At 44.1% G+C, this 13,385-nt stretch overlaps 1 protein-coding gene across 1 annotated transcript in view; it reads right to left on the reverse strand.

The window, feature by feature from the left end:
• The window catches only part of Thumpd2 (THUMP domain 2 tRNA and snRNA guanosine methyltransferase), a 40,169-nt gene that overhangs the window by 10,829 nt on the left and 15,955 nt on the right, over positions 1-13,385 (reverse strand). Inside the window, exons 5-8 of the mRNA XM_006988365.4 lie at positions 13,175-13,227; positions 7,937-8,024; positions 1,616-1,687; positions 1,036-1,150 (exon numbers count right to left, since the gene is read on the reverse strand). Of these exons, the coding sequence (XP_006988427.1) occupies positions 1,036-1,150; positions 1,616-1,687; positions 7,937-8,024; positions 13,175-13,227 (328 nt within the window). The remainder of the gene's footprint in view (positions 1-1,035; positions 1,151-1,615; positions 1,688-7,936; positions 8,025-13,174; positions 13,228-13,385) is intronic.

A 13,385-nucleotide genomic window follows, 5' to 3' on the forward strand; every position in this document is an offset into this window, starting at 1 on the left:
TCCCTCAAGCCTGCAAGGTGCCGTGGAGAAAGCAAACAGGTTCAAAAACCCTGGCTCTGAGACAGCTTAGGACGCTGTTCTCTTAAAGGTCTCAGAAGAGCCTCCTTAAAGAACTGGACTCACAAGAACTTGATCTGGTCATCTCTCATTACTCTAGAAATCTGGGCCTTAAGATTGAGCAGTGGCCACTGCTGAAAACAACCACGAGCGTGCGATCAGCCTGAATCTTCCTGGAGGCTGCTCTCTGGAGTTTCTAATGCCAAACTGATGCTAACATTTTCCCTGTGGTGCTCATTTCTGCTGCTCTCTCTCTCCAGAAGAGAAACTATAGAAACACACTCTGTTCTTTTGGATTATAGGTTCAATATTTACTCATAGCCAAGAGCAGGATACTTCTTTCTCAGCAGAATGAAATGAGCTGCTTTTTGAAAAGGACAGTGTGACACCAAGTAACCAAGCAGGCAAGGAGCTCAGAGATGCTGCTTAAACAGCACCAGGCCACAGAGGTTAGGGACATAGGACAGGGACTCTGCATGCTTGGTACCTGCTCCCATCTGCCACTGCTGATTCCCCATCAGCGAAGAGGGGGTGATGGTTACATCCATCCTGGTTTGCCCAGAGCTCCCTGAGTTCTTGAAAGTATGGGTTTAGCACCCATGGTGGGTGACTAACCCACTTCTCTGTGTCTAAGCAAAGGATCGGCTTATTCACTTCATACAGCTCAGGTGAAAGAAATTCAAATACTTTCTTCTTCCTCTAATACTCTATGCTCTGGTTGCATCCTTTCATTCCAGACCATGAGAAGGCAATGAATCAGTTGTAATAAACACATCTTCAAAAAGTGTGCTCCAGCTTAAGTGCTATGGAAACTACATAAATACCACTTCCCAGTTAGGAATGTTTTGGGAAAAAAAAAATCAAACAACTGGAGTAGTGGAAGTAACGTGCATGTTAGCCCCAGAGCTCCCACAGGGCACCAGCAACCACACCCGTGCACCAACGCAGTGGCTCTTGTTTTGTTTCTTACGCTCTTACCTGTGACAGACACTTTAAGTAAGTCAATCTTGTCCGCGAGGCCCGCGGCCTTCAGGTTGTCACACGCACCACGTAACTGCGCGTCACTGACATCAGCACCCATGTAATATACATCCTGTGAGAAAGAAGTCCATATTTTAAGTAGAAATAATTCCATTAAGTATTTCAGCAATTAAGAAAATCTACTTGCATTTTATTACAGTGCAAAAGGAAAGTTAACGGAGTCTTAATTTCAAGTTAAAACAGTTTAAAGTGCTTTTTAAAAATACACAATAAATAGTAAATTTTTAAGTCTGTTAAATATTTTACCATTATAGATGCCTAAGGAGTTTGGAAATTAGTAGAATATAGGTATGAATAATTATTATAATCCTGTCATATTTTCTTAACTTCTTCAAAGCATTTAAAGAAATAATATAGAAATTTAATTAACTCTTCAAAATCTATTATAAGTATAGTAAACAGGAACTCATATAATTACAACAATCCTAAAGCAGACTATCTGCTCGTAAAATATTGGTAAGTGTCTTAATGGTTAAAACAGACACATCACTTGATTTAGAGCAAACCTTGAACTTACTGGCCACTCTTCAGCAGCTTCCACAAGTGTGGTCCCAAGGCCACACATGGGGTCCAGAACCAGCGCCCCGGCCTAATCAGAGAAATAGAAATTGCTGTTACGACGTCTGCTGCAATAGGCCCTCTGTAAAAGAGGCCTAAAGCTGGGGAGTCATTAGCTCCAGAGTCAAGATTCCTTCTCACATTGTAGGAGAGGCTGGGCAGCTCAAGTCCCAAGGCATCTGTCACAGTTCGAGGCAGGAGGGAGCCCGGTGTGGTCAAGGGACAGCGAGTGGGGGGTGGGGGTGGGGTGCTGTGGGATGTGCTGTATGGCAAATGTGTTGCTCTGATTGGTTAGTAAATAAAACACTGATTGGCCAGTAGTCAGGCAGGAGGAAGTATAGGCGGGACAAGGAGGAGAATAATTCTGGGAAGTGCAAGGCTGAGTCAGAGACACTGCCAGCCGCCACCATGACAAGCCGCATGTGAAGATTCCAGTAAGCCACGAGCCACGTGGCAAGGTATAGATTTATGGAAATGGGTTAATTTAAGCTATAAGAACAGTTGGCAAGAAGCCTGCCACGGCCATACAGTTTGTAAGCAATATAAGTCTCTGTGTTTACTTGGTTGGGTCTGAGCGGCTGTGGGACTGGCGGGTGAGAGAGATTTGTCCTAACTGTGGGCCAGGCAGGAAAACTCTAGCTACAGGTGGGGGCGGGCCAAAGGCGATGGAAACACTGGAGATGCAGCCAGGAAATGACAACACTATGATCCCCAGACCTGAGAGGTCTACAACAACACGCAGCCCATACTACATGCCCACCCAACACAGGGCACCAGGGATTTTACTCTTTCCGGAAGTCAGGCTGATGAAATGGTCACCATTTGAATGGCGGAATACCATCACCATGGCAGAGGGAGGGCATGCAGGACATGTTGTGCACTGCTCGGAATGGCATAATCTGGATGTCATTCACACACGACTTCCTACAGCATCAGGCTAGCGATACCATGCAAGTCACATGGTTCACAAAGCTTCAAGGAGTCAGGACAATGTAATACTATTGGGAGGGAAATAGAAATTTGGAGAAAAAAACTAATTATTCCCACTGTGGAGATAACATCCTGTCAGAGCTTGTCAGTACCCAAAGGATTGTGGTTCTATTGATGAAGGACAGGCAACTATTCTAGGGTGTGAATAAAGAAGTTACATGGTATTGCAGTTGGAGGGGATTGCACCGGATGCTCTGGAGCATGAACCACAGGAGGCTGGTCATGGAGTCCAGGCAGGAGAGATTAAGAGTCCTACTGGTAGGAGTTGTTGGATTCTGGGTGTAATTTAAAAGGTGGAGCCAGAAGGAAGGTTTGGATGTGGACTATTGAAGAAACCCAACAGGCCGGAATGACTAAACCCTTTGCCTGACCAGCAAGGGAAGAGCTGTCTTACTGTGGGGACAGAGGGAGAGCTGAAGGAGTGGGAAACTGTTCTGACACGCTAACTCTGAGACACCTTAGATCTCTGGGTATGGACGATGAGTGAGTCACTGGAGAGACGACTCGAGAGCTCAGGTTCAGGTTACAGATATAAATTTGGGTACAGTCAACAGGAGTCAGCTGCTAAGCGGTATTCAAAGCCTAAGACTGGGTGAGATCACTTGGGAAGTAAGCGGAGTTACAAAGGGACGTCTATGCGTCAGGCCTGGGCGCTCTACACGTAGACGCTCAGAAGACGAGGCTCGGTCATGCTGACTGAGAGGTGGTGCCCGGGCTTCAGGAGGCGAGCTAGTGTGGTGCCTAATCAGCAGAGAAGATGTGTTTCAGGGAGAGTGGCCACGTCATCAAATGTTAAAAAGATGATGGGCAGGTTCAGTGAGGTCTTCAGGAAAGCGGTGGGTGACAGAGAATGGGAAGGCAGGAACCGGAGGCCGCGTATATCAGCTATTTCCAGCAGTGATTTTTTGGTAAAAGGAAGTAGAGAAAGGAAGTTGGACTTGTTACAGGATTTTTTTTTCCAGGTTGCAAGCTATTAGAGAAAAGGTCAGGGTGATACCAATGGCTCCTTAGAGTACATAGGTATGAAAGAGGAAGCTGAATCCAGAACCTGGTTCTAGGGTGGAACAGACAATTCACTACTGAAGGACAAAAGGCAATGTTACGAGGGCGCAGACTCACACGAAGAGAACACACTTGTTCTGGACTAGTATTCAAGTCAAATAAGAAGGAAGAGAAATGAAAATGTAGAACCCAGAACAACTACTGTAAGAGAGCAGAGTCCTTCCTTTTTAAGAAACAGGGCCTTGCAAAGTGACCAAGGCTGTTCTCAAATTCTTGGGCTCTTATGCTCCTGCCTCAGTTTCCCAAGTAGCTGAGACTATAGGTACACATTTCCACACCTGGAGAAGAGCAGGATTCTTGAAACAGAGACATCCAGAAGGCACACCCTTCTGGATTGGACATGGCCTAGGATGTGGTAGGGTAGATGATTAGAGGGAGGGAGCCAATCAACCAAGAGGCAGGCCGTCGCCTGGCTATGGGGTCATTAAGAAGCAGACAGGACTAAAGGCTCATACTCTAACGGGAACGGCAGGGAGAGAGGTCTGTACCGGACTGGCGTCATCTAATACCACGCACTTCGAGGACAGAAGAAAGGAAGGAAAAACCAGCGAGGAGCAAGCAGAACACCTACCCCACCTCAGGTTGAGAGGCACTTGGATGTGGGAGGTAAACATCCTTCACTGGACATGTCTACAGAGGAAGCGGGGTCCCCAGGGCACAGCCAGGTGTCAGAACCAGATGGTACCTGAAGGAAAGAAGTGAAATATCCTTCAGGAAAGGAAAACTGTGTCCTGGCACCAAACATAAGTCTACATCAAGACAAAGGTAAGATTTCAGGTTTGTATGTGGTCACATGAATTTATATTTAAATACAAACGTTGGAACTACTGAAAGTACAGAAAAGAACAGATGGTAATCTTGTCTCTAGCCTTATACCAAAATAAATTGGGATAAAGGTTTAAAGAATAGCATGGGAGCTGGACTCTTGGCTAAGCTGATGCTCAAACCTCAAGGCTCAGATGCTCAGAGAAGCCTGGGCTCCCATTGAGATCCTCAAGAAGGAACTGGTAGGGGCCACCTTGCCTGGGCTGAGTAATAAGAAAGCAGTGGAACCAGCCTTCAGAGAGCTACAGGGCTGGAAGGAGACCAGAGGCCAGAGGCCCTTCTGTCAGGCATCTCCGGGCTGACAGAGTCTCTCCACACTGTTGATACAGAGGCCTGTTTGCCTCTTACCATTTATTTGAGGCATTCAAATATCCATCGATCCCACCCTTTGGCCTTAGTAGGCAAGCAAAACACTGGCTCATCTATCCTATCTGCCCCAGAAAGCACAGATGTTAACTACTGGAGGGGCGAGGATTTGAGACCTCACAGATGCTCACTCATGACAACAAAAACCATAACTTCTAAGTTAGAAAAATCAACACATGAATTAAGGGAGATCATATCTGTTATTCTTGGAACTTAGAAGAACTAGTCAAATGGAGAGGTCAAATATGAAGGGATGAAAACACATGGGAAGGATGAATGACTTGGAGAATGGAGCCAGCAAGTTAATGATCTCTTGGGAATTTCAGAGGTCACAAACAAAGAGTTTAAAGTTAAGTTCACAAGACAGCCACGGCGATGATAATAAATAATGGAAGGAGTGTGTAGCTGGGGGGGGAACAATAGTAATTATTATGAAATAGTACCAATTTCATATGCCAGAATAACTTTAAATAACAACTAATGCAACCTGTGCATTTTCTAGGACAGCCACACTAGTTTAATTGCTTTATTAATGCTAATTCACTTAGTCCCGATAAGAACCTACTCTAACCATCATGGCAGAGACATTCTAAGGAGAGTCTCTCCTCTCACTCCTGAGAAAATGGACCCCAGGAAATTTCCCTTGGAACCTTACGCTGGGAGAAAGAAACGCCAGAGGAATTTGTCTCTGAAAGATTTCACGAAGTTCTAGCAGTTGTTACATCACTGTGCAAGAGAGAAGGGGGCTGAGACAATGGTGACGGATGGTGGGCAGGACAACAGCGAGACCAGGACTGGTTAGTTATGCATTCAGCCCTTGATGTAAACCTAAATACTTTGTCAGGACCTCAGAGATGCACTTGTAGGTAGTAGGTCACCGGACATGTTTTGTTAGCTTCTGTCCTAATGTGGCCTCATTGAATACTCCTTTTTTGCTATTCATGATTACTTGCTTTTTTTTAAATTAAAAATTATTTTATTTCATGTGTGTGAGTGTTTTGCCTGTGCACTGTGTGTGTGCCTAAGGAAGCCAGAAGAGATTTGGATGCTGGGAACTGGAGTTACAGATGGCTGTGATCCATCATGTGGGTGCTGGGCACTGAATCCCAGTCCTCTGCAAGAGCAGCCACTGCTTTTAGCCACTGAACCATTTGCAAACATCCATTTGGCCTACTGAGGACAGGCAGCTAAGCCTAGCCCTCAGGGCTGCTAAGGCCCAGGCTCCGACCCGAATGACTACTTTAACAGTACGAGAAGTTATTTTCATCTTGCAAACAAGAAACTGAGGCACGGTTGGTAAATACTGTCCCTGAAAGTCCTTGGCCAGTAAACACTGGACACAGAACTGAACCAGCAGGCAGATTGGGAAACTCTGGGCTTGAATGGACACACACCCAGGCACACACAACAAGAGGACACGCTTAAGGAGAATCTGCCAATACTCCCGAGCTTTAGGGGTGAAAAGAAAACCCTTAGGAGTCTCCTAGCAGAGAGAACCAAGAAAACCCACAGCACACGGCAGCTCATCTGCGGCACCAGACCCTAAAAGAGCATCACGGGGCTGAAAGGGGAGAAGAACTCCAGACTAAAATAAATCCTTCTCACGGCTGAGACGGTATGCCAGGAAGAATGAGCTGTCTGAGGAGGGAGGATTCAGACAGTGTCCCAGTCAAACACATCAGGAGAGGCGAAGGTTATGGAAAGACCCGAACCACGTCATTGCCTCAGGAGGGGAAGGGAAAGAGAACAAACAAGGTAGGAACAACACATCTCAGAGGGGTCTTTGCAGCTGCGTCCAAATGTGTCGGGACAAGTGTGCTCCGACGTTAAGGATGGGCAGGAGCGCCACGGAAGAGCCAACTCAGACTCTGAAACTGCAGAAGCAACGTTGAGCGAAGCTGTGACACACAGAAAGTCATGCAGTTCAGCCTTGCGGCTGGGGCTCGGAGCGGAAGTCGGGACAGCGGCAGAGGTCTCGCGGCAGGGAAGGGAAGAGAAAGCCCTCGTGACCCAGGAGGCACAGCTGGGAAGAAGCAGCGGTGGTGTGATCAGTTCTGAGTGGGGGAAGCAACCTGCTGGAATAATCAGTAAGTAAAATCCCTAAAATCCCCCCTGGTCACAGTAGGGGGCAGTTCACAGGTGAACAGGGAGACGCCACAACAGAAGACAGGAAGTGGAAGAGGAGGACAGGAAGTGGATCTGCCATGCCTCTTCCTGGAAGTTTTCAATGAAAGAGACAGGGACAGAAAAGACCAAAACCAGGTGTAACGCTGGGTGTGCTGGTAGTCAACTCAAAACAGAGAGGCTGACACAGGAGCACTGTCACAAGTTCAAGATCAGCCTCGGCTCCAAAGGGTACTCAGGACTGCCGGGGAGAAACAGAGGCAAAACAGCAAAACAAAAATTTGAACTTGAAGATAAAAAGAAAGGTGTGGAATGATCAGTAAGATGTGAGACGTGGGGAGACCCTAGCTAATCTGGCTAACCCAGATGAAGAGGGCGTTCACATGGAAAAGACAGCATTTGCAGGAATCACAAAGAAGAAATGTCAATGCAAATACAGGAACACAGGGAAGTTTCGGGATAGCTTTTAGACTCTAAGCAAAAGCAGAGATCATAAAAAACATTTTCAATTTGAAAACACAATTTTCCTATTGTCAGTGGAACGTTTATAGACTGATGAGGATCTTTTTTTTTTTTTTATGATGTATGTTCTTTAGGCCACATTTGGGGATTATGACTCACAATATTAGAAACAATAAAATGCAACTCACTTTGGCCTCAGCCCTTACAGTTAAAATGCTTAAAGAAGTTCAATGCAGATGATTAAAAAGAAACAAAACAAAACAAAAAGTAGAAACTGTAACAGCTTTTAGGTCAAATTGCAGCTGCAAAAAGCCCAAAAAAAAAAAAAAAAAAAAAAAAAAGAGGGGAGAAAGGAAAAACAGCAAGGAAAACCCAGACCGGAAGTAAGCAGGGTGCCCACCCGCAGGAAGGACTTTGCTGTGGTTGAGAGGGACACAGGCATCTTCCTGACCTTAATTTCCGCAACAGATGCCATGGCCCACGCTATGGTCGACCGCAGCCCAGCTGTCTGGATGTAAGTTCTGCTGGCCAAAGGAACTCTGTGAGAAAGAGACCAGGTAGGTATCAAATATTACTATATGCTAAAGAACGGGATACAGAACACAGACGTTTTGTCTGTATCTGAGAAGAACTTGAACAAATCAATCTGATATATTCTTGACCTAGAGGATATTTTAACCTCATTATCAAATACCCTCTCCATTGGGTCTTTGTTTAACCAGCCAGTGTAGTATTAAAGAATAACACATTTTCTGGACAACTGAAATTTAAACTCTCCTATATTCAAGTTATAAATGTAATCACACACGAAGGAACCTCTTACTTAGCACTTCCCTGTCTTTACACAGAACAGCTGGCGTCATCAACAAGACAGGGCTTTGGGATCTAGATGCAATGTGGGAAATTCAGTCTCTTCTGTAAGCTTGGTTTCTGCTGATCTGCATCCTTCTCGGAAGGCACAATGAGGCAGGAGCATACAAATGAGTCTCAGCTCTCATTCTTAACTGCAGCACAGGCCACCCTACACCCATCCCTCATCCTAGCTACCATGGCTCTCATTCTTAACTGCAGCACAGGCCACCCTACATACATCCCTCATCCTAGCTACCATGTTCCTACATCCGACAGACTTCAAAGTAGTTCTAATCCTGACAGACTATTATGTATCATTTCTACCATCCATTCTCTCCCTCTCTCCCACCTCTCTCTCTGTGTATGTAGGTCAGAAGCCAATGTGGGGTATTGCTCCTCAGTGGCTGTCCTATTTAGAGACATTAGATTGCACTGTGTAAAGATGTGTCACTGTGATTGGTTTAGTGAAAAGCTAAATGGCCAATAGTTAGAAGGAGGTTAGGTGGGACTTCAGGGGACAGTGAAGACTCTGGGAAGAAGGGCGGAGAAGCCAGCCACATGGAGAGGAAACAGGAGGTACAAGATGGAAGAGAGGTAACACCACGTGATAGAATGTAGATTAATATAAATGAGTTAATTTAAGTTATAACAACTAGTCAGGAACAAGCCTAAGCTATATACTGAGCTTTCATAATTAATAAGAAATCTTCATGTCATTATTTGGGAACTGACTGGTGGGACAGAAAAAGACTCATTACACTGTCCGCCTTGTTTCTTAAACAGGGCCTCTCACTGGGACCTGAGGCTTGCTGATTAGGCTTGCATTGCTGAACAATGCTGAACAAGGAGTGCAGGGGGGCTCGGGTTACAAATGTATGTCACCATATCTGGCTTTTTTATGGGGTTCTGCGGATGAAGTCAAGTCCTCGTGAGGGTATAGCAAGCATTTTACAGACTCAGCTGCCTCCCCAACTTCCATTTCCACCTTTCCAATGCAACTTGCAAGAGGCATCTTGGAAAGTTCAATGCAGATTTAGAGCTACAGCTTGTGGGCAAGATAAAGAAGTTAGGATTTCAGGTTTTGTGCTGGTGTTTTGAGGTAGGTTTACTTTAAAAACAGTGAGAAGAATGTCACACAAAGCCACAGTGTTTTCTGTATGCTTCCAAAAAACTTTCAGTGCAATTCCAGACTTTGAATTCTTTTATCATTTTATTTCTCATCTTTATCTGGCTTTCAATTATTCTGTTTGTATCCACCATAAGTTTCTTAAGTCTTAGAATCAGAAGGCATATTGCTTTCCAGGGAGACATTGTAACTGTGTACTTCTCACTATGGTAAGGTGGTTCTATGTGGTAAAACCATGTGAATTGGCCTTTTAATTGAAACCTTTTCAGGAACTAACAGTCCACATTATAAATAGTATCATATTTATAGCTTTGAATTCCATGCTGTAAACTGGTGGTAGCTAGACCATGAAATATTTTGATCAATGAATTTTGCTCCTACAGAGTAAGCTTGGCAATTATCTTGGTATGAAACAAATCAATTTATACTATAGATAGCAATGAGGAGACCCTGTGTGGAAAATGGTCCTCAGTTGAGAAGTTTACAAAATCTTCTTCCAAGGAGCAGGGATTTACACAGGACCACTGACAAAAATCTGACAATACCTGCCCACTGCAAATGTGTTCTTACTGTGCCAAACCCAAGCATCGTGACCTGCCCTGACTCCCAAAAATGGACCATTCAAAGCAGCATGGAGCAGCTCAGGGGGAAGCAGAGCTCAAATTCGTGAGAAAAACAATGATCTGCTTGTTTAGGGTTTGTTTCAAATCAGATTTCAGTTGTTCAAAAGGAAATACAGGTTTTGGTTTCCCCCATGTAGATAAATGTCTTCTTTCTCTTACACAGCATCCTCCATCAAGACAAGGATGCGGTGGTGGTTAGCATCATCTTAACGCCTAGGAGGCAGCCCTCCAGGCACACCTGGGATGGGCTGTTGAGATTTAGATTAGTTAGCCTCCGGAATGTCTGGGAGGACTTACTTTCATTACATGAATTGAGGTGGAAAGACCCATTGTAACTGTGGACACAACTCTTCCCTGAGTAGGGATCCTGGGCTGTAGAAAACGCAGAGGACAAGTGATGCATTGATGCATCGCTCTCTGCTCTTGGTTGTGGGTGAAATGTGATTCCCCTGCCCCAGTAGACTGCAATCTGCAATCGGGAGCCAAAGAATCTCTCTCTCCCTAAGTTGCTCTTGTCAGAGGATTCAATTACAGCGACAGAAACTTTGTTACACCTGTCAGGAAGACCTCCCCCTTCTCTTGTCCACTGAGGAGGCCTTACTTAATCCGTCACACCTCCTTTCTTTTTTTTCTTTCAGATTTTCTATCCCTTTTCCCCTCTCCCTCTCCTTCTCTGCCTCCCTTTCTTCCTCTGCTTTTCTTCCTTCCTTTTGAAATGGTCTTGCCATGTCGTCTAGGCTGTTCTAGAACTCACCATGTACCCAGAGTGTTTTAGAGGGTAAGTGTGTGCTACCATGCCCAGCTTTGCCCATTTGCCATCCATTAGTTAACTCTTTCCTAACTGGTCATTCATCATCATGTGCCCCTCTCCTCCCAGACTGGATTCCTTGAACTTGACCAGCTTACTCAGGCACACAGTTGTTTCACTTCAAACTAACTGAATCGATTCCTGTTATCCTAGTCAGTGTTCCTCCCCTTCCTCACTAGTTGCTGAACATTTCAAAAATAAAAGCTGAAATGTATTCAGCACACTCTGAATCCTAGAAACAGCACCAAGAATTGTCATAGAGCCTGGCTCATTGAATCCCAGCCACAAAGCTCTTTTGCTGGTTTGAATGAGAACGGCTCCCATAGGCTCCTATATAGAAATGCGTGGTCCACAGACAGTGGAACTGCTTGGGAAGGATTGAGGGTGTGGCCTTGTTGGAGGAGGTGTGCCACTGGGGGTAGGCGTTGAGGTTTCAAAGGCCCATGCCAGACCCAATCTCTCTCTGCCTCCAACTGGTGGATAAGATGGAAGCTCTCAGCTACTGCTCCAGCACCATGCCTGCCTGCCTGCTGCCATGTTCCCCACCGTGATGGTAATGAACTCTAACCCTCTAGAAGTGTAAGCACCCAATAAACCTTTTCTTCTCTAGGTTGCCTTGGTCATGGTGTCTTATTACACCAATATATAACCAAGACAGTTATAAAGTAGGAAATATTATTTTCTTGATTTTACAGTAGAGAAGTGATAACATGACCATGTGGTGTAGATATAGTCAATACCCTTAGGACTTCAAACTGTGCTTCAAAAGATCCAAACAGTTCTTGTCTTTAATGAAAGCAAGCCCTTTAGGAACTACTAAGATATGCATTTGGATGTGGCCCTCAGACATCTTGGCTATCTTACGCTGTTTCAGAATTTTCCACTTTCTTCCATGTGACTGTGGGTTACCAAGTTGTTCCTTTTGTTCACACTCTCCCAATCATTATTTTCAGTCAAGAGACACCTTTGAGACCACTTCGTTCACTGTGGCAGTTCAACTTACCACAGCATATCAACTGTAACCTTATTTACACTGTGCGTTCCAGTTCTGAATCTTAATTCTCAGTACGTATGTGCTTCCAAACTTTTAGCTTATTACTAATTATTATTTGAAATGCAACATGTGTGACTTCTTGTGTTTCTACAGCAAGAAAAATTGGAATAATAAAATTTAATGACTTAAAAACACTTATATAAAGTTACACATACTTGGCTGAATAAAAATTAAGTTTTATATATAATTGAAAATTTAAAATATTAACTTAATTGGTGGTTGGAATCTAAATATATCACTGTTGCATTTAGTACTAGGTATTCCTCTTCTAGTCAATTTCTAGACTCACCTTTTTTGGAGGAGGGAGAAGGGGTCAAAATAATGGTAACAAATTCTTTATGGGGGCTGGGAATGTAGCTCAGAAATACAACACCTGTATAGCAGGTGTGTGTGTATGAAGCTCTGGGTCTGACCCCCAGCATCGAGGAAGGGGGAGGGACTGGGAGACGGGGAGGGGAATTGGGAGGCACAGCTCAGCTCACTGCCTGGTCTAGCCAGGTGGAGAGCTCACCTCTGGATAAGAGCCATTATAACCACTTTACGCATTATAAAAATGCATTCTCATTTAAGATTGAGAAAACATGAACTTAAGGCAAAGGCATAATTAACAGAAAAGGATATCTAGTCACTATACTGTGTGAACAGGTTAGACACACAAGACACTTTAAAAATGCCATGGACACATACATGCTTTTAAGAACCTAAGAATGACTATTTGCCTCCAAACAGTTTTCTTCCCAAAACGTCTAGAAAAGGCACCTGTTGTATAGAAGTCAGTAGATATATTTTTTTAAAGAATTTGAATTTATTTAGTACTCTGCATGAGTATAAAGACACCTGAAAATGATTTTTAAAGTGAGCAATAGCCACTCCTAATAAAACTCCTCAGACTATGAGCAACATAACAATAATGGCAAGTAAATCTAGAGAATTTCTGATGTGCATTTAAGTAACTTTGTTTTTTAAAAGAAATTACATCTCCAAGATGCCAGTAGATTAACAATCATCGCTTATACATGGATCTGCACCAACTACTTAATAATAGAAATAATGATGCAGTGTTTCAAGATTCATCCTGTAATCTGTGGATGACTGTGGTCAATCAGCCCTAACTGGTCAGATCAAGGTCCATCCCCAAGCACAGATCCCAGAAAGCTTTGCCCCTTTGCTGTGTCAACACGCCATACTATGTAAATAAGTTCTTAGTTCTACAAGGACAACGTTACCTGAACAGGGGGATCCCCACCACAGAGTAAGCGTCACTCAGGTGCACGAAGATCTGAAAGGACAAACAGAATCAGAAAGGTCCAGGAAAGCACCACATCAAGTTAAGACAATCTGAAGCGTTTGAGTTTATACAACCTGGATTTTAATAAGAAATGCCAAGACCTACTTGTCATGTCTGAAAAAAAACAAAAAAACAAAAAAACAAAAACA

This window comes from Peromyscus maniculatus, chromosome 22 (genome assembly GCF_049852395.1).
Source record: "Peromyscus maniculatus bairdii isolate BWxNUB_F1_BW_parent chromosome 22, HU_Pman_BW_mat_3.1, whole genome shotgun sequence".
Taxonomy (NCBI): Eukaryota; Metazoa; Chordata; class Mammalia; order Rodentia; family Cricetidae; genus Peromyscus; species Peromyscus maniculatus.